Genomic DNA, 23,162 nt, shown 5'->3' with positions numbered 1-23,162 from the left:
TCGGGCTTAATGGTTATGGCTTCGAAATCCAAGTCGTTGCGGGCTACGGATACTAAAAGTCCGACCGGGCTACCGGCACTTTGGGAAAATTAACTTTGATGATATTTTAGGGCTTCAATTGAGACCAAACTCAGACATTACTACTGGATAGAACCCTAAAGTTAAAGTGAAGGGTGACTTTAACTGTTTGATTGGGATAATTCATGAGAGGAATAAACCTTTTGATGAGTGAGGACAAGTTATGTGGTCCATATGGGATGGGATAATAATAAAGAAAGAAACTTGCATCTACCAATTCAAATACGTATGTACATTATAAATTTAAAGCTTAATGAACACCACATCTACTACATTAATGATGTACATTACTGTAGTAATACTCTTTAATTTCTCACTTCTCTTCTCTCTCTCTTTATTTATTAGGTTGAGGTTAGAGTGTCTTTTTCTCAATTAATTGTTTACTTAAATGTTGTGCATTCTCTTTGTAGATCGAGTTTAAAATCATAGTAACATCTTGGACCCACTCTATATAACTACAAATTTAGGGATGCCCTCACTTGATTTCACCTATTTTCATATGGTGGCAGTTTTGGGGGAAAAGAATTTAAAAGAAAAAAATGGGTCTAACAAGTAGATTGTGCCAAATTTTTCACCACAACAAATCAAACACAACTTCTTTCTTCTATGTTCCACCTCCAGCCACTTCCAACTACACCATTTCTCTAGTCTCATTGTTCCTGCAAATGAGACTAGATAAAAAAAAAATCTAAGTAGTAGAAAAAACAGTAAACCAGAGCCGATAAATTTGAAAGAAGAATAAATAGAGTCGTTAACAATATAGTAGTTTGTTGGTCACCCTTGTCATTACTGAGAGAAAAGGGCTTGGGAAAAATAATAGCGAAAATATACTTTTTATACATCACACGTTCCGAAAACGATGTCTTTTGTGTTTTTAAGCTTGTTCAATTAAGTGGATATTATGTGGCTCTGTGCCGACCTAACGGGTAAGGAAAAAGACGTAGCAGATGAAAAAAGAGTCAGCGTCATTCCAAGGGAAAAGACGTAGCAGATCAAAAAAGAGTCATAGCGCCATTCCAAGAGAACACCGGCCATTAGGAAACTCTCAATATTCTCACACCAAAAGAACTCTTCATACAACTCTAGTATGACACTCATACAACAAGGATTCTTTCATTTACTGGTACTATATTTTCGACTCAATTTCGACTTCATATTTTTTAAGATTTTGAATTGAAATTAGGGTATGTTTCCCCCATATTGTAAATTTATTGTACCAATACAAAGAAATCTTTTTCAACAAAAAAAAATACAAAGAAATCTTCTCACATAGTATTAGGTGAAGTGAGGGTGGGACCTTCAATCGAACCAATTATTTATCTATGTTGTTGGTTTCAGTGACTCAAAGAGTGTAGAAGAAAAAGTCATTGATTTATTTCACATGAGTCCAAACAAATCCTTAATAAATTTACCTACCCTTAGTAAATACCTTGTACTTAGAAGGATAAGATTGTCATCAAACCTTCCACACCTACCAGTCTTCCCCTCTCTCTCTCTCTCTCTCCATCTACGAGAAAGGGTAAAAGTAGATTAACCACATCCATCCAAATTTACAACCAAAAAACCACTAGTGGTTTTAAAAAGTGGTTGGGGAGTTTTATAGAACGCACGGGCAGTTTTGAGAGTAGCTAAAGGCACTTTGAGTAATTGCTCTTTGCATCCCATGGAGTAGATTGGCCGGAGTCAATATCTTTTAATTGTAGACAGTTATAGACCCTTTCCGGGATTGACTAGTCAGAAGACCGAAGCAAAGCCTCGAGTTGGTCAGTCCAAAGGTACCATACTCTAGGTCTATTCAAGCTAGAGCTCAGAAATGTCTCAAAAATCCGAGTCTGGAGGTATCATATTGGTCAGTTTGGAAGTATCATATTCCAAAGCCCAGATCAAAAGCAAGCTCAAAAATCCTAGGTCGAAAGAGAGTTAGTAAACTCTCTTCATGTTCTAGAAACCTTTGGTCTCAGATCTTCATAAACAAGGTCGAATCATCATAGGCAAGTATAGGATCGAGCCCTTTTGTTGCAGTTTTTTGGTAGAGATGAAGAGAAAGAGGGCCAGATGACGGGAGACGCGGCCCCGCATGGGCGCGGAGAGAGGGTGGGAAGAGCAATTTTGTCAGGTGCTTTTAGCCCCTCTCACGCATTTTATATGAATTTGTCTCCCACTGTCACAGAGTTTGAGATTGCACGATACCTGCCGTCATCAATCTCTCTTTTTCTCTCTCTCTCTCTCTAAAAAAAATCTCTATTTCTACGGAGAGAGAGATTCATTACTTGTTTCCCTCAGAGGAACCATCACGGTTTCCCTGCAAAAATTTAAACAAAATAATTAATAAAAACTGCACTTTTTTCTTCAACTTTCAACAAATATGGATTAGATTTCAGACCCTCTAAATTAGAATCAGAATCAAGATTTCTCAACCCTTTTTGGAAATTCAAACGGGGATAATAAGATGAAATTTGAAGATCAATAAGAACTATATATTATAATTTCTTTTCCTATTATTATATAACATAAACTTGATTGAACAGAACAAAAATCTTTATTTAATAGTAAGAGCTAGAGATTGACAAAATTTCTAGGGTTTATCTTGAAGAACAGAAGCTAATCCACCCAAAGAAGAAGAAGAACTCTTCAATTTCATAGGTACTATATTCAATGTGGATATTAATTCTCCTCCATTAAAGCTGCTTCCACCACCTGTAGAATCATTAGTTTTTATCTTCTCTGAGAAAAGAAGGTCAAAATCACCAGAAAAACTCTCTGAATCAGTCAAACAAGACTCGGGTTCGATTCCGATTGTTGAATCAGTTGTTGATTTTGTTCTTGATCTTGTATAAGGAGAAATCCATTTAGCTATCATGTACTCAGATTTTCTCCATGGTGGAAAATGTAAACCTTTCTTCTTTAAGCTTTGTTTTGCTGCTTCTGAGACTATTGAGATTATTTGTTGAAGACGATCTTCTTTACCAACGAAAATAGACGGTAAAGATTGAAGTATTGATTTGTATTTCCCAGTCGATCTAGCTATTTCAAATTCTGATCTGAAATCAACATCGATTATAATCCGTTCGCTATCAACAATCACATCTACGTACTCATATTCTCCTGTCAAAATTTCAAGTTTTTAAATGTTTACTCAAAATGAACAAATTTGATTACGGTGAGAGAGTAGTAGTGGTTAACGTGTCGTGCAGTGGCGGAGTATTTTGGTCACTACCCATGCGTTATGGGTGACCCAAATAAGCCAAGGGGTGTGTCGAGTAGGCAGGTCATGTGTTGGCTCGTCTCTAACTTACGCGCAACAAGTCATGGCGCAGGTCGTGCCATGGCACAACTCGTGTCACGACACACACATAACCCATATCATAGCGCACACACAACCGTATCATAGCACGCACACAACCGTATCATAGCACACACACACCCATGTAATGTCACACGCGCTATATCATGGCACCCACACACAACCGGTGTCATGGCACATGTGTGCATCCCGTGTCATGGCACACACACACAACCGGTGTCATTTACATGTCAAAATGAAAGGTGTCTAGGTACAACGCGTCATGTTTGGGACGGCCCATGCCGTTTATGGCCGGGTGACAGGCACCTAAGAACCTAAGACACGGCCCCTGTGAGCCTAAGACACGGCCCCTGTGAGCCTAAGACACGGCCCCTGTGAGCCTAAGACACGGCACAACATGTCTAGCACGGCCTGTGCAGCCCGGCCAAAACCCTTTGGAAAGGGCCGGACTGGCACCACAATGAGAGAGAAAACGTCCTAGAGAAGCTACTTAGAGAAGGAAACTGTTTGTTTAGAGAGAGAGAGAGAGAGTACCAGCAGGATAGGAAGAACATTTCTCCCATCGGGATTTACAAATCGCGACGTCATAGCCAAGAGCTAAAAGGCCATCGGAGACGAATTTTCTGCAATCAGATTTCCGTTTGCAAGATTTGTTGTTGATCTCGATGATTTTTGCAGTATCCGCTAACAGATTTCGTTCTTCAACGCTAGGGCACGGAACTAAACTCTGTAAACAAAAAAAAAATTAGGGATTCATTCGGACAAAATTTTGTGGCAAAATTAAAAATATCAATAACAAATTCTAATAAAAAATTATGAATTTGAAGTTATTACCTTGAGAATTTCAGAAGATTCGCCGGAAAAAGCAACATTTGATTCACTAGAACAACCGGAGAAATGGAATTCATCATCGGAACTATCAGTGCTGCTACTCCGATTGAAACAATTGCAGCGATAACGACCGCATTTTGAAACAGAAATCACACTGTGTTTTTCGTTAGTTTCTTCAATGAAGTTTTGAACCATATTCGCTAAGCAAATCGAACTAGGTTCAAATTCACCGTTTCCGCCATTATTGTTCAACTGAACTTCTTCTACTACTAGTTCTGATGATCTTTCCGGTGATGAAATTCCTAAAACGCAAGGTAATTGTCTCTCAATAAGTCTCTTAAACCTAGATTTCACTACTGGTTTAACTAGATCTTTAGTTCGAAAAGGATTTTCTTCTGAACATGAATCAATCGGTTGAATCTTCATCTTTAATATCATTCAAAACCAGATCGGTATCAGAAATGACCAAAAAAAAAACCTCTTTCCTTTTACAACTATGAACTAATATTCCTCCATTTTTTTACCTTCAAAAACACATAATCATACTAATTTCTAGCCTGAAAACCTAAAATCACTAAACAAAATCAAAGAACTAAACATCTTCCAACTTCAAAATCACAGATTTCACTCTTGAACTTCAAATTACTCAAAAAAAACACAAAAAAATTACTCCGACTAAATAAAACTCATAAATTCTACTGAAGATTCATCATTCATGCATGATCTGAATAGATAAAAAAGAGAATCGGAGAAGTTGTTTGATTTCTGGTTTTCAAGAACAGTTAAAGCAAAAGTTCGTGATATACATGACGATAATGAACAGAGATATCAATTTCACGGCGACGGATCGGAGAATCAGTGACCGGAATCTTCATTTTGATCTTCTCCGGTAGAAAACGAAAGGAAGGAGAAATTTGGGGAAGAAGAGAAGTCTGGAGTTGGGTTTATAAAAGGTTGGAACTTGGAAGTTAGAAAGGGAGAGAAAGAGAGAGAGAGAGAGAGAGAGAGAGAGGGGTTTAGCTGACTAGGATAAATTGTGGCACGTCAAATCCTATGTGGACTGGATAAACCGTAACGGACGTTAGCTTACGTGTCAAATAGGTAAAGAAATTATTATATAATTTTGGGCAGTATAGGGTCCGTTTTAATGGTGGTTTTGACACGATGACACGTTATCTTTTTTATGGGATACACAATTTCACTTTTAGATGAAAATTCCCGAAATACCCTTGTCACTTTATGTAATAATTGAGAGCACAATTTTTTTTTTTTTAAGTTTGACTTGTCTAAATCTTAATCTGTATCTGTAGGAACCAAATCAATTTTAACAACATTTTGTAGTTTAAGTGGTGGATAATATTGCGGTAGAATAATGTCAATTAAATAGTTTCTTAAATCTCGCAAATGTCAATTCATGTGAGGCAGAAAATAAGACATTTGGTTGTAACATATAGAACTTTTAAAGACAAATAAAATACACGTAATTATTTGCTCATTCATAGACTACGTTTATATTCATTTTAGAATACAAGTTATTAAGTGTTTTTACACAGAATAATTTGGATTTGGAAACAAGACATTCTTTTATTGCTTAAAAATTGTGTGTTTGAATGGGAGACTTGTTTCAATCTAAGTTTTTTTTTTGGATGAAATACAAAAACTCATGTTAAGGACATGACATTATTTCTTTGTCATATTAAAACATTGCTAGCTTGCTTGCTTAAGATGATCAAAATTCTTGACATAATCAATCCAATTATATTATTGTAGAGAATGAGTACACGTAACACCTACCTTTCCTCTACACAATCTCATTGTCCGTGTAAAATTATTAACTACGTGCATATACATCAAGTAGATACGTCAGTCCACGACTATTTGATTTTTTTTTTAGAGGGCGACTGTTTGATTTAGTGATTGAATAAACACTTGAAATCACAAAAGTCTCTAGCTAGATTCATGTGAAAGTGAAAATACATAATATATTAAACTGAGCATAAATAATAAAGATACGAACAAATAGTTTTTAAAAATTGATAAAAGAGCAATTTCACCACTCTATCGAAAATTCCCAACCATTCTACATCTTTGTAGTTTTCACCGCTTGTTCATAATTGAGCCCCAAAATTTGACAACAAATATGAAAAGCTACTTCTGAGTTCGAAACAAACAGAATTTCAAAAATAAACCAAGTCTATACAAGTTTCTTTCAATTGTGTTTGGTGATTGTTTGGAACAGAAGTCCCTCGAGTGGTAACTACAGAGTAATAAACCAAATCTATACATAAAGTACAGAAATGGAACAATAATAAATATGTTACTATTTATTTACAACCATGGGCATGGACCATGAAATGATTGTGAAATTTCTTTTGATTCAACTTTATACATTATTAGTATATGAAGAGACCAGGGGAATTGTCCTTTGCCCTTTGGCCTGCCACAACCCAACCAACCCCACCGTGCGTTTAGGGTCCGCTACAAGAAAGATGTCCCTTCGACCATAAATTCAAAAGTAAAATGACAAATATATTTATTAATTTTATTGACAAAATTACCCTTCAATAAAAGACAAACAACAAATTATACGTATTAAAAATAAAAATTATAAGTAATTTAATAATCTTATCTATAGTACTTGTGTTGTAGAGGTGTAAATTGAGATTTTCCTTGTACTTTCAACAACAAAAAAAAGAAATTAGATTTTTTTAATGAATTACGTGTAAAATCTTGGTACAAAAAGTATGTGTAAATTGAGTCGGAGTTACCCGATTTATTTAGTTTGAGTTAAATTGTTAGTTAAATAGGTCTTACGTCAATCTGAAATACGTGATGTTGCCTTGACCAATACAGATTAGACAATTGTTTTCTGGCCCATTAAAACTTGATATTTATTACGATGCTTAAATTTGTACCCATATTTGCTACATTTTTTCTCGTTGACAAAGATCTATACCTCAGTATTCTTTGATTTTAGTCAAACAGAGGAGACAAGAACCGAGTACAGAACTACAACCGCTCCTTCTCTCTCTCTTCAACTTTCTTCTTCTTCGTTCTCGTTGTAGTATTGTGTAACCCTCGCCAGATCCGGCGAGGGTTATACCTTTCTTTCCCTCTATTCCTCTCTCTTTTTGTTCCTCTTCCATATTCTCTCGTTATCAAATCCCGTCTCTTTTTCTCCGATTTTCAGTCTAGTAAACTATTTAAATCCCTTTCTCCATCTCTTTCTCTCTCTTGATTTTACTGCAAATCTGTTCGCGGTGGGCTATTAGATCACGCAAGATCTGATAGTGGTGGAGTATTTCAGATCTACTGGTTTCGAGTGATCTTTGGTGCGATTGGGTTGTCTGTTGATGTGATGGTGGTGGAGTACTTCAGATCTGGTAGACTTTTCCGGCAAAGGGTGGAGATGACTTTGGTTATGGTTTGTATATGATTAACAATGAAGATCTGGGTTGAAAGAACGAGGAATCACATTCATCAATAACAAATAAGAAGGAATTGACTCGTTGAGACTTGCTGAGTTGATTATTCCTTTCGGTGATGACAGTGGTTTTTTCTACGGTGGTGACGGTTCTCCGGTGATGACGGCGGTTTTCCGGTGGCGGTTTTCCGGCGACAATGGTAGTTTTCCGGCGAAAACGAAGGGGATGTAAATTTAGTATTTTCTTAATTTGTATTTTCAATTATTATTGTTGTAATTTGCTTTTAGTCAGACCTTTAGGGTCTCCTTTCACGGATCTTTAGGATCCTTTTTGTCAAACCTTTAGGGTATTTTTTTCTCGAATCTTTAGGATCCCAATAGTGTCTGTGTCTAGTCCAATTTCTTTCTATTCATGAGGCACTTTGCATTTAAAGGCATGTAACTCTCATGAAGTTTTCGAAGGAGAGAAATAAGAATTCATTCATGTAATCATTGTGATTCAATCACTTATTAATGGAATTTGTTCCCTTGGTTTCAAAAAAAAATAAATATATTCTTTGATTTATGTTTAGTTGTTGCTTATTCGATTTTCTTTAATTTTCCTACAATTTAATGGTGTTTAACAAATTTACTTTAACCACTCGTGAACGCCACCTGGAGAATTTTTTTTATTTTAATGGACTCATTTGTAAGAAATTATTGAAACAATCAAGTAATATGCAAATTTCCTTTTTTTAACTTTTTGAACATGGGCTTCTTACTAGCTTTTGAGTCTCTCAATTTTCATTTTCCAACTTTATCTGACCCAAAATAAAGTTGACAAACTTTGAGAATTGAATTAGGATTATTACTAGGGGAGTGATTCCAATACCATGTAGACAATTACAATCATAATATCAAAAGATTATGTTAAGTTCAACTCTAATCCCATAAAGCTATCACATGTTCTTACCCATGTCCCTATGAAGCTATAAATAACAATTGTGTGTATCTATTTTAGGTTTTTGAGTACCAACATTGGTAAGATGTATTTAAAGTTTATCCAAGATCTTATTTGGTTAAGTTACATCATATTTATTAAAGAATAGTTTAATACTAATTATCCTAGTTTCTTTTTTGATTAGAGATACATTCCGTGAGCGCGAGGATTATTGTCGAGCATGCATTGCGTATGAGATTTACGTACCAGGAATATATGTGTTAGCTCTTGCAATAGCGCCATAAAATCAAAGTATGTAAAAACTCGGCAATTTTTTTGAAATATGAGATTTTACTAGCGATAAAAAAACGATACTTGAACACTTGTTAGTATACGGCTACGAGTTATTACACGAGAGAATTGACAATCCTAAAATGTATGATTTTGATATTGAATAACGTAAGTATGTTCTACAACGAAATTTTGATTTTAATGTATGTATTGTCTGCCAGTATTTTAATAGTGATATAAGTATGTAAAAAATGGTATTAACCAACTCTATCTACTCACAAATAGTAATTATAATCGTCGTGATTACAAGATTAGTCTGCTTTTTTTTTTTTTATCCGATTTGTTTATTATTTTTCACCCATATGACCATACCAAGTTTATATATTGTTGGTGACTCATAATAGATAATATAATAAAATCTTTAGTAGCTAATCCACTCAATCTCATTTGTTTAATCAAATAAACTTATCTTAATGTCAACACTTTTGCCTATTCAAAACAAAGAGAAAAAAAGATGAAACCTTTCACTATTTCTTACTATCTCTTTGTAGTACTTTGTACTAGTACATCATCAACAACAAAACTAATTAGAGCGATCTATATAAATCTTACAAATAGTTTAATGGATAAGGTTTTGGATATGCACAAATTATTATTATTGTTGCATAATAAAATTACAGTACTAGGCTCTTCGAAAAAAAATTATGGCCCAAGTCATATATTATTTCGGGTTAAAATATATTTTCTTGAGTGGAAATAACGTAGCATAGGGTGAATCTGTGTATTTAGTTCGTCTAATGTTATGTCCCATTTTAAGATTCATATATTTATATGATAACTCGGAATGATTTTAATGTTGTGTCATAAAATGTATCTATAAATTATAGTCATCGATTCTCATTTGTAAATTGCGACTCCTTCTAACTAAAGTGAACTTACCTCCAATTTTCAATTCTTGCTTAATCCTATCTGTTTTGACTTGAGACTTACATGAACTTCTTTAAAAGTAGAGGAAAACCAACATTTACCTTCTTCAAATCAGTAAGATTCAAACTTTGGTTTCTTGAGTAAGAGATAATTGTGACCCTTTCAACAAAATCAGTTTTACGACATCCGCCTTTTATCATGACTTCTCTAGATTAACTTCCCTTCAGTAGGCATCTAGACTAAGTACCGTCCAAATGATCAAAGTAGATTGCTATTTTTTCAACAAAAAAACGAAAAGTGGATAACTAATTATTGGTGTCTGGTGGAAATTATACCTAGTATATATATGTTTATACATACATGAAGTTGTGATGAAGGCAAGGCAACAAAAGAGATCCCTTCCACCATTACTTTAGCTTTCTTGATAAGAAATATATGTCTATATCTAATACATCACAGGTTTGAAAAGAAGGGTAAGAAAATGGTAAATTACTTCAAAAGTCATTATCCATCAAACTCTACATATACAGTTGAAATTGATTTGTGAAAAAATAGTATGGGACCCTTCCTTGCCTTATTATTATTGTTTTGGAGTGTGAGAGAGGTAGATGGGTTGTCATATTCACTTATGGCCCAAAATAATATGTTAATTCATATGTAATTTTGTGACACTCAAGTCATTTTGAACCGCTATTTTTCTATTTTAGCGAAAAATATCATTTAAGAGGTACATCGATCTACATCGATATAATCTCACAAATCATCTGCAGTATAATCTCACATAAATATTTCTCGTACTGGAAACTAATTGACAGAGTTCTCTATATAAAGAGACGAAATATAAAAATGTTTGATTTATTAGATACATCAACAATTTTTTTATTTCAATGTACGTATATCCATCATTAAACTCTTCAACTTATTCAAAAATATCAAAATATATACTATATATTATATTATATATATTATAATTGTTTTCATTTTGTCCTATTCAACCTCCTTTTATCATGATAAACTAGCCATGAAAATTCATATATATATATATATATATATATATATATATATCTATATCCACAACTTTTAAATTATAGAATTAGTAATGTCGACTTCAATAAATATGATGGTGTCTAATATGACAAGGGGCCAGGCAGAGTAATAGATGATGTGGGCCTTCCCATTAGGAAACCAGTAAGTGGGGTTAGTCCTAATAGTCTATTGATTTTGATGGGGTCAGTACCATAATTAACAACATTATTTGATTTGTCTTTAATGGGAGAAAATACTCAATTGATGTCTGTACTGGATTTAGTCTAATCGAGTATAGCAATCAATGTTAATTTAAGTTGCACTCTGAACTACCAAAGGTTCAGACATATTCCATTCCAATTTCGATATATTTTGGTTCCAAAATTGATTATAGGTAAGCTTAGGTTGATTTTTAGAATGCTATTGGGCTCATAGTTAACTTCACACTCTATTAATTCCTATATGTGCTCCTTCGCCGGGTCTTCAATCTCTCTTTACAAATCTCATTTTAATTTTTTAGGCAAGTGAAATCCAGTTGTACTGAAAGAAGAATTCCCTTATGTTTTTTTCGTCTCACTCCCTCGTCTCAAAAATTAAGGATAAATAAAGGAAGATGGAAGAAGAAGAACGTACAAAAATTACATACGTAGATGACGAAAGAGACATTGTATCTACATGTGTAGAGATAGAAAAAGCGGGATTGACGAAGGAAAAAGTTTAAGGGGAGAGAAATAATGTCGCTAAAATTATTCTGAAAAAAAAGGAAAATAGGGAGAAAGGACAGGGAAGAAAATAAATATTGAAAGAAAGGGGAAAATTAGAAATCTGGACAAATAGAGGGACCAAATTTTCAGTTGTACAGAAAGAAGGAATCAAACAACCGTTCAATGGCAACGAAAGCAATTAAGAATGAAAGAAAGGGTATACTAGTAATAGACCAAAATCTTGAACGAAAGTTTTTCGCGCCAAAAATAGCCCGCCCTTTTATATACCCGCCAAAAAGCTTTTCCTTTATTGACCATATTAAAAGCTTCAACTTCTTTACTTCACAAATCTCTCTCTAAAACTCTCTCTCTCTCTCTCCGGCGAACTTCTCCGGCCTCTGACGACGTTGCTTCACTAACCAGGTAACATTCTCTCACTCTCTCTCCCTTTCTCCTTCTATCATATTTAAGATTTTGAAGGTTTTTTTGATAGATCAAGCCTTTTTTCATGGGATTTGGTTCTAGGGTTTTATTTTGTTCATCAAAGTGCATCTACAGTTCCCGATCTAAACAAAGATAAATAAAAAATGAGGAAAAAAACGTTTTTCTTGGCTTTATATTTTGATCTGTTTGTATATTTGTGTTTCTTGATTTGCAAGAAAGGAATTAACCTAAAAAAGGTAGGTCCTTTTTTTTAGTTATGCTATTTATTGGTTAGATTTCTTTCTATTAGGGTTTGGGTGAATAAATTTCTCATCTTTACTTTCTTTTTCTGAAGATTTTAGTAGGGAAGAAATGGCTGGGAAGGGTGGCAAAGGACTTTTGGCAGCAAAAACTGCAGCTGCTGCTGCTAACAAGGACAAAGATAAGAAGAAGCCGGTTTCTCGATCTTCCCGTGCCGGTATTCAGGTAACTTCATCTTCCCCAAATTGCATCCACAAGCTTTATTTACAATTTTGTGTGCTTATTAAGTGTAGTTTCTTTCTGTAATAGTTCATGTTTTTGTGCCCTAGCTATTAACCCATCTCCTCAATTAGTTGTAGAAACTATGGGTTTCTATGGTTTCCATTTTTTCTTAGAATCAAACAGGGCAAAAATCTTGATTTCCAAGATCACTAGCCCTTTGGAAGTTTTCCATTAGTTTTCAGCGGATAAGCGATTAACGAGATCCGGAAAAGATCTCAGGATCTTTAATCTCTAGATATTTATGATAATTTATGATAATTTTTGCATCTTTCTGTTGACTAAGACCTAGATGAAGGTTAGGAATGGCATAAAAATTTGACATTTTAGAGAAATTGGTTGATCAACCAAACCTAACAGTACTAATACAATTGAATTATAAATAATATAAGGAATACAATCTTAACCTAACTTAACCATATTTGGGTAAACACTCAGCAATATTACCTATACATGACAGATATTGGTTTTTTTTCCTCATACATTCCAATGTTTATTAAGATATCTGTTGGAAAGTCTCTCGAATATGAATTCATATCGACGGGTCTAATGTTGAATTCCTGTGGGACCTGTTTACGTTATGTTGTCCTATTCTGTATAATATATAGGTTGGTTATCAATGTATGTGATTTTGTTATGTAATTAGGTTTTAGGGAGAGATTTGGAGGTGCAAAGTGCTAGACTTTTGAGGGTTGTTTGTATTCCAAAGCTCTTAAGAGATCTTTGTAATCTTGTTTTCATACATAAAAAAATCATCGTGCTATTGTTTACCGTGGAGGCATGGAGTAGGCTTTACGATCAAACCCCAATATCGCATGTGCTCACATGTGATTGTTTACTTCTATTTACTCCTTTTCTTGTTTTCTTGTTCTCTTTCATAACATGATATGATCGTTCTGGTTCTAAATGAATGTATCTTTGTTGATTTTACACGTGGGTTACTAGTTTCCGGTTGGACGAATTCATCGTCACTTGAAACTAAGGATTGCAGCTCATGGGCGAGTTGGAGCGACAGCTGCAGTCTATGCTGCAGCTATTCTTGAATACTTAACAGCAGAAGTACTAGAACTTGCAGGAAATGCAAGCAAAGATTTGAAAGTGAAGAGAATAACACCAAGGCATCTTCAATTAGCAATTAGAGGAGATGAAGAACTTGATACCTTGATCAAAGGAACCATTGCTGGTGGTGGTGTCATTCCTCATATCCACAAATCTCTCATTAACAAGGCTACTAAAGAGTGAAAAAACTTCTCGATTCTCCTGTAAGAGAGTCTCTCTCTCGTTCTCTAGCTCTCTAGCTCTGCTAATTGACTTTTGGTATTGTTGTTTGTAAGTTTTCAAGTGTCGGTGCTTGATAGACATAGTTTAGTCTAATGTTTATATCAGTTTGTTTTCTGAACTGCTGCTTTTTTTATTTCCACTGATTCAGGATCGAATTCTCTAAATGAACTAGTGAATGTTAATGTTAACTTAAATTTCATCTTCTTGTTTGAAATCCATGTTAAAGTGCTAGTAACAATTGATTGGAGTTTGCATTTTTCTTCTAATAATTCGTATGTTGAGGCATTTGAACATCTTTCATGTCCCTACCTAAATAAGGTTTTTTTAGTGGGATTTTAGATCCCAAGTTTATATTTTGAAGGAAAAAAGAGAGGTTTTCTAGGCTATATGTAAAATTATACATTTTTCCACATTTTACAAGTCATTAACTCTAATTTAACTTAAAAAATAGAAAAAAAATTACAAAACCTTTTTAACACACTTGGGTTTTCATCAATCAAAGGGGGCTTTCGATAGTGGGACATCTTTATACTCAACTTTGTAGTGTATCGTTCTAACTCATTTGAAATTTGACTAGAGGTCTGATTTACGTCGAGTTAGATTTTAGGAGTCTATTTCATTCAGATCATTTATATTAAGACGAATCAGATACACACAACAAAAAAAAAATACAAGGCACATAATGGTAATATGGTATAAGATATCACCCCCCATAGCCATATATGATATACTCCAATATGTTTTTAGGATTGAACAGTGAAAAACATAAGAAAAGAGAGTCAAAGTTGCACAATTTATTTCCAAAATTCAACAACAAAAAAAAAATTATGTCCAAAAATCATGATCTAAAAATTTCATAAATTTACCCCAAACTTGTTGAACCTATTTTTGTTTCAAGTATTTACTTTTTTCTCAGAACATTTTACAAGAAAGCAACAGCACACCATTCTCTAGCATTTCTCATGCCATGAATACAACCAAAGATTCATCAAATCCGATTTAATCTTCACTCAACTCTAGATCTAATTAAGGTCAGTTTCAATCATAAACTTTTCCCCTTTATATTTCAATCGAAATTATGATTCTTTTTTTACTTTTTGTTCTTATATTTCATTTATTAATTTGTTCTAATCCTCATAATCATAAATGGGTATCTTTATTTTGAGATGAAAAATAAAAAAATCACTTACTTTTGGATCTTTTTAACCATTTTTTCAGTCATGGATAGGTGTTGATTTTGTTAAAGATAGTTGATTTTTGATTCAAATTGGTTTATGGGGAATTTTCCCCATTTTTTTTTTACTGATTTTAGCTAATTCTTCATACTAGTAAATAATCTAGAATTTCTTTTTGAGATTCAATTAGTAAATGGGGTTTCCCCAAATTGAAGTAAAATCTTGTCATTTTTAGTTGCAGGTTTGGGGGTTAGTTCTTGGTTTTGCAGTAATTTTCAGATTGTTTTGTCTGCTCCTTTTGTTTCTTGTATCTTTTGCTATATTGAATTGAAATTAGGGTTTTGATAGTTCTCTAATTATAGTGAGTAACTGTAGTAAGTTGGAATGATCTGAAAGAGGAGCTATTTTGCCTACCAAAACCATTATTTGCTGCTAGCATAAAATTTCGAAAACTAATAATCATAGTTTTATAGTATTTTCTTGGGGTTTTCTTGCTACAATTTTTTGCCCTAAACTCCTTGAAACATACTACAGCCTCAATTGGTGAAGAGCTTAGCCGACATTGAGGTGCAAAACCTTCCCGTCAATGTGAACTCTTAGGGAAGATCAACCGGTCATCCCTATATTCGTTGAGCAACGACCCTTCAACTCGGCACCATTGAGTAACTAAGGACGATTTTTGTTCCTGCTTGATGAGTGGGTCTTGCAGTCCAGATCCCTTCTGCCTTTGCACCCGTGCCAATCTCTGCCCGGACCAAGGAAACCTTTGAACGCCTGCATTAATGTCTACACCCCATATAAACTGTCTACCCGACACCGACCCTTGGGCCACAGGTCTTGACAGAACGTTAGAATTCCAGCTTTCCCGGAGTGGTATTTCACTGATGGAACGGGCCCTCCGGAAGAAGGAGGCCTTCTTCGGCCACCACCTAAATAGCGCAGGAAAGGCCCACAGCGAGAAATTCTCCGTATTCTATTTTCGGATGGTTCAGGGTTCAGTTTGATATGTTTAATTCACATTAGTCGTTTTCGTTATTTTTTCTCCTCGTGTGTTCTACCCTTAAAATATGTTTACGTTTCTTGTTTTTCCGATACTGCAGTAATCAAGAATCAACCTTAAGAGATTGAATGATGAAGTTCAAGAAAGGGAATGACATAGAGATTTTGAGAAGAACAAAGGAAAAGATAGATTCTTGGTTTCCAGGTAAAATGATCTGTTCAGATAGATCACAGTACACTGTTAGTTATGAATTGCTTCGGAATCCCAATGGCGAGCAAGTTGTAGAAAATGTTAGCTCGGAAAACGTTAGGCCTATGCCACCAACCTTTGAAAGAGAAGAAGGATGGAAGATGGGCGATATAGCTGAGGTATTTGATGTTAATTGTTGGAGGAGTGGAAAGATTGCAAAGAAGATGAATGATAACCGATTTGTAGTTAGACTATTTGGATCTATTCGGCTAAAGGAATTTCATGAGATTAATCTAAGGGTTCGGCAAGCTTGGCAGAACGACAAGTGGGTTGCCGTTCTGAAGGTATATACTTAATCGTCATTATTTCATCATTTTGTTCTAGTTTTTTGTATTGTGGATTCTTTATTTTTTTGATGAACGGTTTCTATTATGTTTGTGGAGATCCAACCTGAAACCAATCGGTAGTGAGTGAAAAACCCTAGATATTATATTGTGCTCCTGATACTTCCCTTTGTCTATGTGTGAATTTTTTCGCTTGCCCCTTGACGCGTCATATTTTTTTAACCCTAGCACGAGCTTTTTTGTAGGGTGATGTGGAGCACTACGTCTGAGCATTAGGCCTATCACTTGCAGGCCTAGCTCTGGTACCATATTAAGTTTCATAGTCATCGAACTCAAAACCGATCTCTGATGATTGTAGAGGCTTTAGATGCCATAAGACTTCCCTTCGTACATGTGGACCATGCCAGAGTTGGTCCTGGTTAAACTATTGGCATTGTTGCTGCAGTTTTTTTTTACTATATGGAATTCATTTTATTTCTCTCAATTCCTTGTACTATTCATATCTTCCATCAAACCCTAAGATTCACTGAACCTTCCGTACTCTTCCATCGAAAATTTTACTTCTACGAATCTAGTCATGTCCCTGCCTATCCTTAACTGTGAATACATTCTGCTAATTTCACGTTTTACGCTTACTATTCATGCAATGATTTTGACTTGATATTGCCACAGGATGCCAAAGATAAGGGACAACTACCAAATAGTTCAAAATTTTCCCGACATTTGGGAAGGAGGTCCAAACAACACAATATTCAAACAGAAACAAGTCGAAAAGATAATGAAGAACAAGTCCATGAAAAAACGTCCTCTCGAAATCTTGACTCCCCTTTTGAATCAGCATTCGGTAATGGAGGTATGAAGATCAAAGGCACAAAAAGAAAAGCTCGTCTAGAAGTCTGTGAAGATGCTGCTTTTTCGAAGAAAGCAAAAGTGGATAAGAATTGTATGATTGGATACTCTAATATCGTTGGTACAAACAAGAACACTCTGAACCCGTTTTCTGTTCCTGATAGAGTTAACAAAGAGAACGACGAATGCTCGGTTACTAGTTGTGGTAGTAATTACTTGCCCGATTATAAAGATCGAAATTTACAAATATCATCGAAGAATGCTGATTCTAGTTCTTTCGATGATGCTAGTACTGAAGAAGAATTAGTAGTTGATGTTCATAAACTAGAATTACATGCTTATAAATCGATAATTCAAGCTTTCTACGCCTCTGGTTCTTTAAGCTGGGAACAGGAATATCTCTTAACGAATCTTCGTCTATCTCTTCACATTTCGAACGAGGAGCATCTTCTTCAACTTCGACAACTCTTATCCTCTCAGGTTCTTTGATCATCTTTATTAAACCACTCTCTTAATTATCTGTTAATCTTGCTTTGCTTGATATTGTGGATACTCGGGTAGTGTCTGAAAAAATGTAAATACATGTAGATGATTCGGAAAGACTGAATAAACTTTTACTCCTTTTAGATAATCTGATGTGAAGTTCACTTGTTTTAATAAAATCTGTTTTAGGGTTTTGAAGTTTTGTTTCTTGAAATGTTTTGTTGCAGTTCTCATGATCCACGTAAGACGTAACCCGGCCAAGATAATAGTCGGGCAGAGTATCCCGTTATATTCTAAAACTACTAACATAAGCGAGGACAAAATTGAACATGCGGGGGAATGGTGCAAACTCCATTTGATAGGGCAGTTAAGTGTATTAGCCAATCCCAAAGCCTTACAAAGTCTTGTGTTGTCCTATCCACAGCCATAGGTCGGAGTGTGGAAAACGGGTAGAATATTGATAACTGCTAACACAAAGAGCGTTGTTCGAAAAAAAATTTCACTTTTCGCAAGGGGGTCAACTTGGAATTTGTTTTTTGAGATTGGACTCCAATAGCCATTACATTTGAATCATAGTGATACATCATGGATTTAGATGAACAATATAACCACCAATCAAGTCATCTTCGACCCTAAAGACATATAAAGACCCTTAGGGCCATCCTCAGGGGCCTGAACGCCTATCTATTCCTATCTCTACTTTATTTATTGCTTAAATTACATGAGATAAATTTCGTTGATAAACTGCTTTCACCGAAATTTGTTACTTATGGGCTTAGGAGAGAGTTTCCAACCACGACACCAAAAGATTGGGGACAAATTCCAACTATGTGCTCCATTTCTCTTTTTGGGTGAACACAAAAAGGTCACATAGAGATTGCTAAAAAAAAAAACTCAACCAATAATGCGGTGCCTGCAAAATTAGGTTCAGTACTCTCTTTCTCCCTCTAGTTGATGAGCTTTGAAGTGGTAGGCCATTCAAGGTAAACTAACTTATCTCTTCAGATACCAGATGTCCAGATGATAGAAAGAACTGAAAAAGTGTAATTTGCTTCTGGGTTTTCTTCTCCAAGGCTAAATCTTTTCTGGGTTTGTTTCATTTTTCAATTTCATGGCTTCTTCATTACTCTATGGAGGTGAAAACCTTACCCTTACTAGAGGAATACCTCCAAATGGGTTAGGGTTTCTCAATGTCAAATCTATTCCCAACTTGGGTTCAATTTCTTATAGAAATAGAAACCCAAAATCTAAAACCCTAGTTTTAACTCCAAAATGTAGTATCTCTTCTTCAACTTCAAGACCAGCTTCACAACCTAGATTCATACAACACAAAAAAGAAGCATTTTGGTTTTACAGATTTCTTTCAATTGTTTATGATCATGTTATTAACCCTGGGCATTGGACTGAAGATATGAGAGATGATGCACTTGAACCAGCTGATCTTTATGATAGAAGAATGGTGGTTGTTGATGTTGGTGGTGGAACTGGTTTTACTACTTTAGGTATTGTTAAACATGTTGATGCTAAAAATGTTACTATTCTTGATCAATCACCTCATCAGTTAGCTAAAGCTAAGGAGAAGGAACCATTAAAAGAATGCAAGATTATTGAAGGTGATGCAGAAGATCTTCCATTTCCTACTGATTATGCAGATAGATATGTCTCTGCTGGAAGGTAAAAAAAACCCTAATTTGTAATCACATGTTATTGATTTTAAATCATCTAGACTATATTTATGCATAAGATAAAATATTTGTTTGTTGATTGGATACCCTAGTAGTTCTAGCTGTAAACAATTGATATTAGACGTCGTGAGTATTGACTCGTGCAGTATGAATATTTCAAGTTGGTTCCCTCTTTGTCGCGGAGGTTAAGAACAAGAATGACATTTCGAAAATTTTCGGTCGAAATGACCGAAATATTTCCATTTCCATGCCTACCGAAATTTAGCTAAGTTTCTCTCAACAATGCCTTGTCAAGGAAATAAACTTCGAAATATTTCGGTCTCTGTCGAAATAACTGAAATATTTCCATGCCTACCGAAATCGAAACTTCATTCCTTGGTTAAGAATGTAGTATAATTAGAAAGCCTAAATTGAAATGGATGAATCGCTGGCAAATTTTGCTTAAGTTATAGATTTTTAGCCGTTACCGAAAGTAAATCCTGAATTGCCACTGTATGAAAAAATGACTTGTGAAAAATTGCTAGAGTATAGGAACATGTGGCCACATATGGGTACTTCGTAATATTGAAAATTTTAATAGTAGTTATATACTTATATACAGAGTGACCACATAAAGTTACCATTTTATATTATTTTTTCGACCCTGAATTTTTGATAAGCATAAAAGTTCCAACATTCTTTGGTGAATGTCAACTTATGGGTACGTGTAATTTTGGAGAGAGATCGGAGAGAAAAATCTTTAAGTTTGCTTAGTAATTTTGCACTAATGGAAATGCTTATGGGTTTCCCTATGTTTAGTATTGAGTACTGGCCAGACCCACAAAGAGGTATCAAGGAAGCATACAGAGTGTTGAAAATAGGTGGCAAAGCTTGTTTGATCGGTCCGGTGTACCCGACTTTCTGGTTGTCTCGCTTCTTTGCCGATGTTTGGATGCTCTTTCCTACAGAAGAAGAGTATATTGAGTGGTTCACAAAAGCTGGATTTAAAGATGTTCAGCTAAAGAGGATTGGCCCAAAATGGTATCGCGGAGTCCGTCGTCATGGTTTGATCATGGGTTGCTCTGTTACAGGTGTCAAGCCTGCATCCGGAGATTCTCCACTTCAGGTAGTTTATCTGTCTATTCTTTGTTACTTTCCATTGATTATAGAAAATTATAGTTGGAGCAAACTTGTTCGTTGCTTGCTTATTATAAAGTTTGTACACTTCAAACTCAAAACCAATTGTCAATGAAGTAGAGGCCTTAGATATTTTTTTGTTGGTCATGAGACTTCTCTTCGTCTATAGGCTACTATCTGCAAAGCCTCGTATAAGATTGGGTGGCATGGATCAGGTGTAACCGTTGGACCTATCACATAGGGGCTTAGCTCTGATACCATATTAAGTTTGTGAACATCTGACTCAAGGTCAATTAACAACGAGTGGGTACACCCTCGATAATATATTGTTCCGGATCCTTGTTCCACGTGGAACTATTCTCACACTTATACACATTTACTCTACCATCTATACATCATACATGATGATCAAGATTGGGTCAAACGAGTTAGCCCTATGGGAGTAGGAAAGAACAGGTTAACTACCATAACGGAGCCCAAAACAAGTTAATTAGGTCATCAAGTTCAGACCCCTTGGAGGAAATTTTGTTTCTGTTAGTGAAATAAGTCATCTAAGTTCTCATTTTCGAGCTCTCACTTAGACAATAACAAATGCTTAAACATCGAATGCCCTTTTTTTGTTTTTGAATTCCTTTGTTCGGATCTTGAATGTTTATGTTTTGGGTTGATGCAGCTTGGTCCGAAGGTAGAAGATGTGAGTAAACCAGTGAACCCATTGACGTTCCTTCTCCGATTCGTTCTCGGTGCCCTGGCTGGGATGTACTATGTCCTCGTTCCGATCTATATGTGGATCAAAGATCAAATTACTCCAAAGGGTATGCCAATTTGAGTTGAAAACCGAAAAAGTGAGAGGTATTCTAAGCAACCATCTTTCCCTCAGCTGCTGTTTATATACTTTGTAGCTGTAACAAAACTGTCAGTGATAATAAAAGGAAGACTTGAGAAGTTTGCATTATCTTGTGTATGAAATCCAATTTATATTTGAATGTCTTTACAAACTAGTTATGTTTGTTTGATTTAATATAAGATTAAAGCATTCAAAAAAATAAGTTTATATGATCGAACTTTCTGTTTCGATAGACATGGAAATGGAGTAATTTAATTCATTTACAAGGCATTGTTAAGAGAAATATAAAAATTTCGGTTTCGACGGAAATTTCGATAGTTATTTCAACTTAAACATTTCAAAGTTCAATTCATTCGTGATTTTAAAGAGGATCAAGTCATACAAGTCACAAAACAAAAAATATACTAGTGTTATAGGACGGTGCGGACCAACCTTCCGGGCTGCTAGTGATACTGTCTGCTTTGGCACACCTGAGCCTCACGGTTTTAAAAGGCCTCACGGTTTTAAAAGGCCTCACTAGAGAAGGGTGCTTAACCTCTTAAGAGGAGCACCACACTCCGTATCACCACACTCCGTATCACCACACTCCGTATCACCACCATCGTGGAATTGCTTTACAACTACTCCAAAAAGAAAAAGAGGGGCCAACTCCAAAAAGAAAAAGAGGGGCCAACCGGGGTCGAAGGCACTGTTAAGAGAAATTTAACTAAATTTCGGCTTTGACGAAAATTTCGTTTCAACTGAGACATTTCAAAATTTAATTCATTCTCGATTTTAAAGAGGACCAAACCATAACAAGTTTCAAAAAACACAAAAATATATACCACTGAGCTATAGACCCATTTATGTTAAAATAAAAATAAAAAGGGCCCAACCGGGTTCGAACCGGTGACCTCTTGATCTGCAGTCAAATGCTCTACCACTGAGCTATGGACCCATTTGTGAGAATTATAGACAAACGTTTGTATATATTGTAAGGTTTCTTAAAAGAGGGATTTCTAGTGCCCTTACTTTCTAGTTTACTACTTAAATTTCTTCGAAAATCCAAGAAGTCATAGGTTCGATACTTTGTGAGCACAATTTCTCTCATTTGTTGGTATATTTAATGGTCTTATAACGTCAGTTTTGGTGGTCTTTAGAGTTTGTTTCCACGAATTTTTGAAGATAATTTTCACAACAGTTCATTTGCTTATTCAATCCTTTAATATATCAATGTCATATCACATAAAAATGTTTGTTTAGAAAGAATAGGTAAAGCTCAATCTTACCAATAATCGAAACAAGAACAAGTCTGATGCAGGGGCACCCGGCATGGAGACTAATTCCATGATCGGACCCGGTCATGGTCCAACCGGCCAAGGAGAGAAGACTTAGAAAGTTCTTATTTTAGTATGTTTATTAATTAATTTTGGTTTAGGAATTATGCTATTTTAATATTTCCAATAATTGGAAAGGTCCAGAGTTAGTCCAGTTATTTAGGCAAGTTGCAGTATTTAATTATTTAGGAATTCTAATTCAAGTCTATCTAGGAAAGTCCAAAACCCTATAAGAGGGATATCTAGTTTGTCTATTATTTTCAGATTTGAGAGAAAAACCCCATTGAAGTTTTAATAAAGTTTATTATTTAGAGTTATTTGATCTTTAATTTCATTGTTCTTATTTAGTTATTTCATATCTTTAATTCCGCTGCGTTTCTACATCAAGCTCTTATAACGTCAGTTTTGGT

General features: G+C 35.1%; 4 protein-coding genes and 1 non-coding gene across 6 annotated transcripts; 3 read left to right on the top strand and 2 right to left on the bottom strand.

Annotated features, from left to right (window-relative positions):
- Positions 1 to 2,533: 2,533 nt before the first annotated feature.
- Positions 2,534 to 5,169, bottom strand: LOC147536057 (uncharacterized). The gene is made up of 3 exons (XM_086643538.1): positions 4,217 to 5,169; positions 3,917 to 4,109; positions 2,534 to 3,183 (listed from the first exon to the last, which is right to left on the bottom strand). The coding sequence occupies exons 1-3, from the start codon at positions 4,649 to 4,651 to the stop codon at positions 2,654 to 2,656; spliced, it is 1,158 nt and encodes a 385-aa protein (XP_086499664.1). The 5' UTR covers positions 4,652 to 5,169; the 3' UTR covers positions 2,534 to 2,653.
- A 6,644-nt stretch (positions 5,170 to 11,813) lies between these two features.
- Positions 11,814 to 13,962, top strand: LOC147536056 (putative histone H2A variant 2). Its single transcript, XM_086643441.1, has 3 exons — positions 11,814 to 11,927; positions 12,283 to 12,413; positions 13,413 to 13,962. Exons 2-3 carry the CDS (start codon positions 12,300 to 12,302, stop codon positions 13,707 to 13,709), a joined length of 411 nt encoding a protein of 136 aa, XP_086499567.1. The 5' UTR covers positions 11,814 to 11,927; positions 12,283 to 12,299; the 3' UTR covers positions 13,710 to 13,962.
- A 493-nt stretch (positions 13,963 to 14,455) lies between these two features.
- On the top strand, positions 14,456 to 17,986 carry LOC147536055 (uncharacterized). Of its 2 annotated transcripts, none has more exons than XM_086643659.1 (3): positions 14,456 to 14,779; positions 16,024 to 16,456; positions 17,129 to 17,986. In XM_086643659.1, exons 2-3 carry the CDS (start codon positions 16,052 to 16,054, stop codon positions 17,792 to 17,794), a joined length of 1,071 nt encoding a protein of 356 aa, XP_086499785.1. In that variant the 5' UTR covers positions 14,456 to 14,779; positions 16,024 to 16,051; the 3' UTR covers positions 17,795 to 17,986. The 2 variants fall into 2 exon arrangements, with proteins under 2 accessions (XP_086499785.1, XP_086499786.1); XM_086643660.1 differs by having other exon boundaries at positions 14,604 to 14,779; positions 15,458 to 16,456.
- Positions 17,987 to 18,567: 581 nt separating this feature from the next.
- Positions 18,568 to 21,727, top strand: LOC147536054 (2-methyl-6-phytyl-1,4-hydroquinone methyltransferase, chloroplastic-like). Its single transcript, XM_086640570.1, has 3 exons — positions 18,568 to 19,462; positions 20,272 to 20,578; positions 21,263 to 21,727. Exons 1-3 carry the CDS (start codon positions 18,900 to 18,902, stop codon positions 21,416 to 21,418), a joined length of 1,026 nt encoding a protein of 341 aa, XP_086496696.1. The 5' UTR covers positions 18,568 to 18,899; the 3' UTR covers positions 21,419 to 21,727.
- A 574-nt stretch (positions 21,728 to 22,301) lies between these two features.
- On the bottom strand, positions 22,302 to 22,373 carry TRNAC-GCA (transfer RNA cysteine (anticodon GCA)). Its single transcript has one exon. It is a non-coding gene; the product is annotated as a tRNA-Cys (tRNA).
- Between the last annotated feature and the right edge of the window lie 789 nt (positions 22,374 to 23,162).

The sequence above is a fragment of the Eschscholzia californica genome, unplaced genomic scaffold, assembly GCF_041429995.1.
Source record: "Eschscholzia californica isolate CP2 unplaced genomic scaffold, dmEscCali1.0.p SCAF_5, whole genome shotgun sequence".
Taxonomy (NCBI): Eukaryota; Viridiplantae; Streptophyta; class Magnoliopsida; order Ranunculales; family Papaveraceae; genus Eschscholzia; species Eschscholzia californica.
The sequence above is the reverse complement of the archived record's forward strand: the minus strand, read 5'-3'. Positions and strand labels throughout refer to the sequence as shown.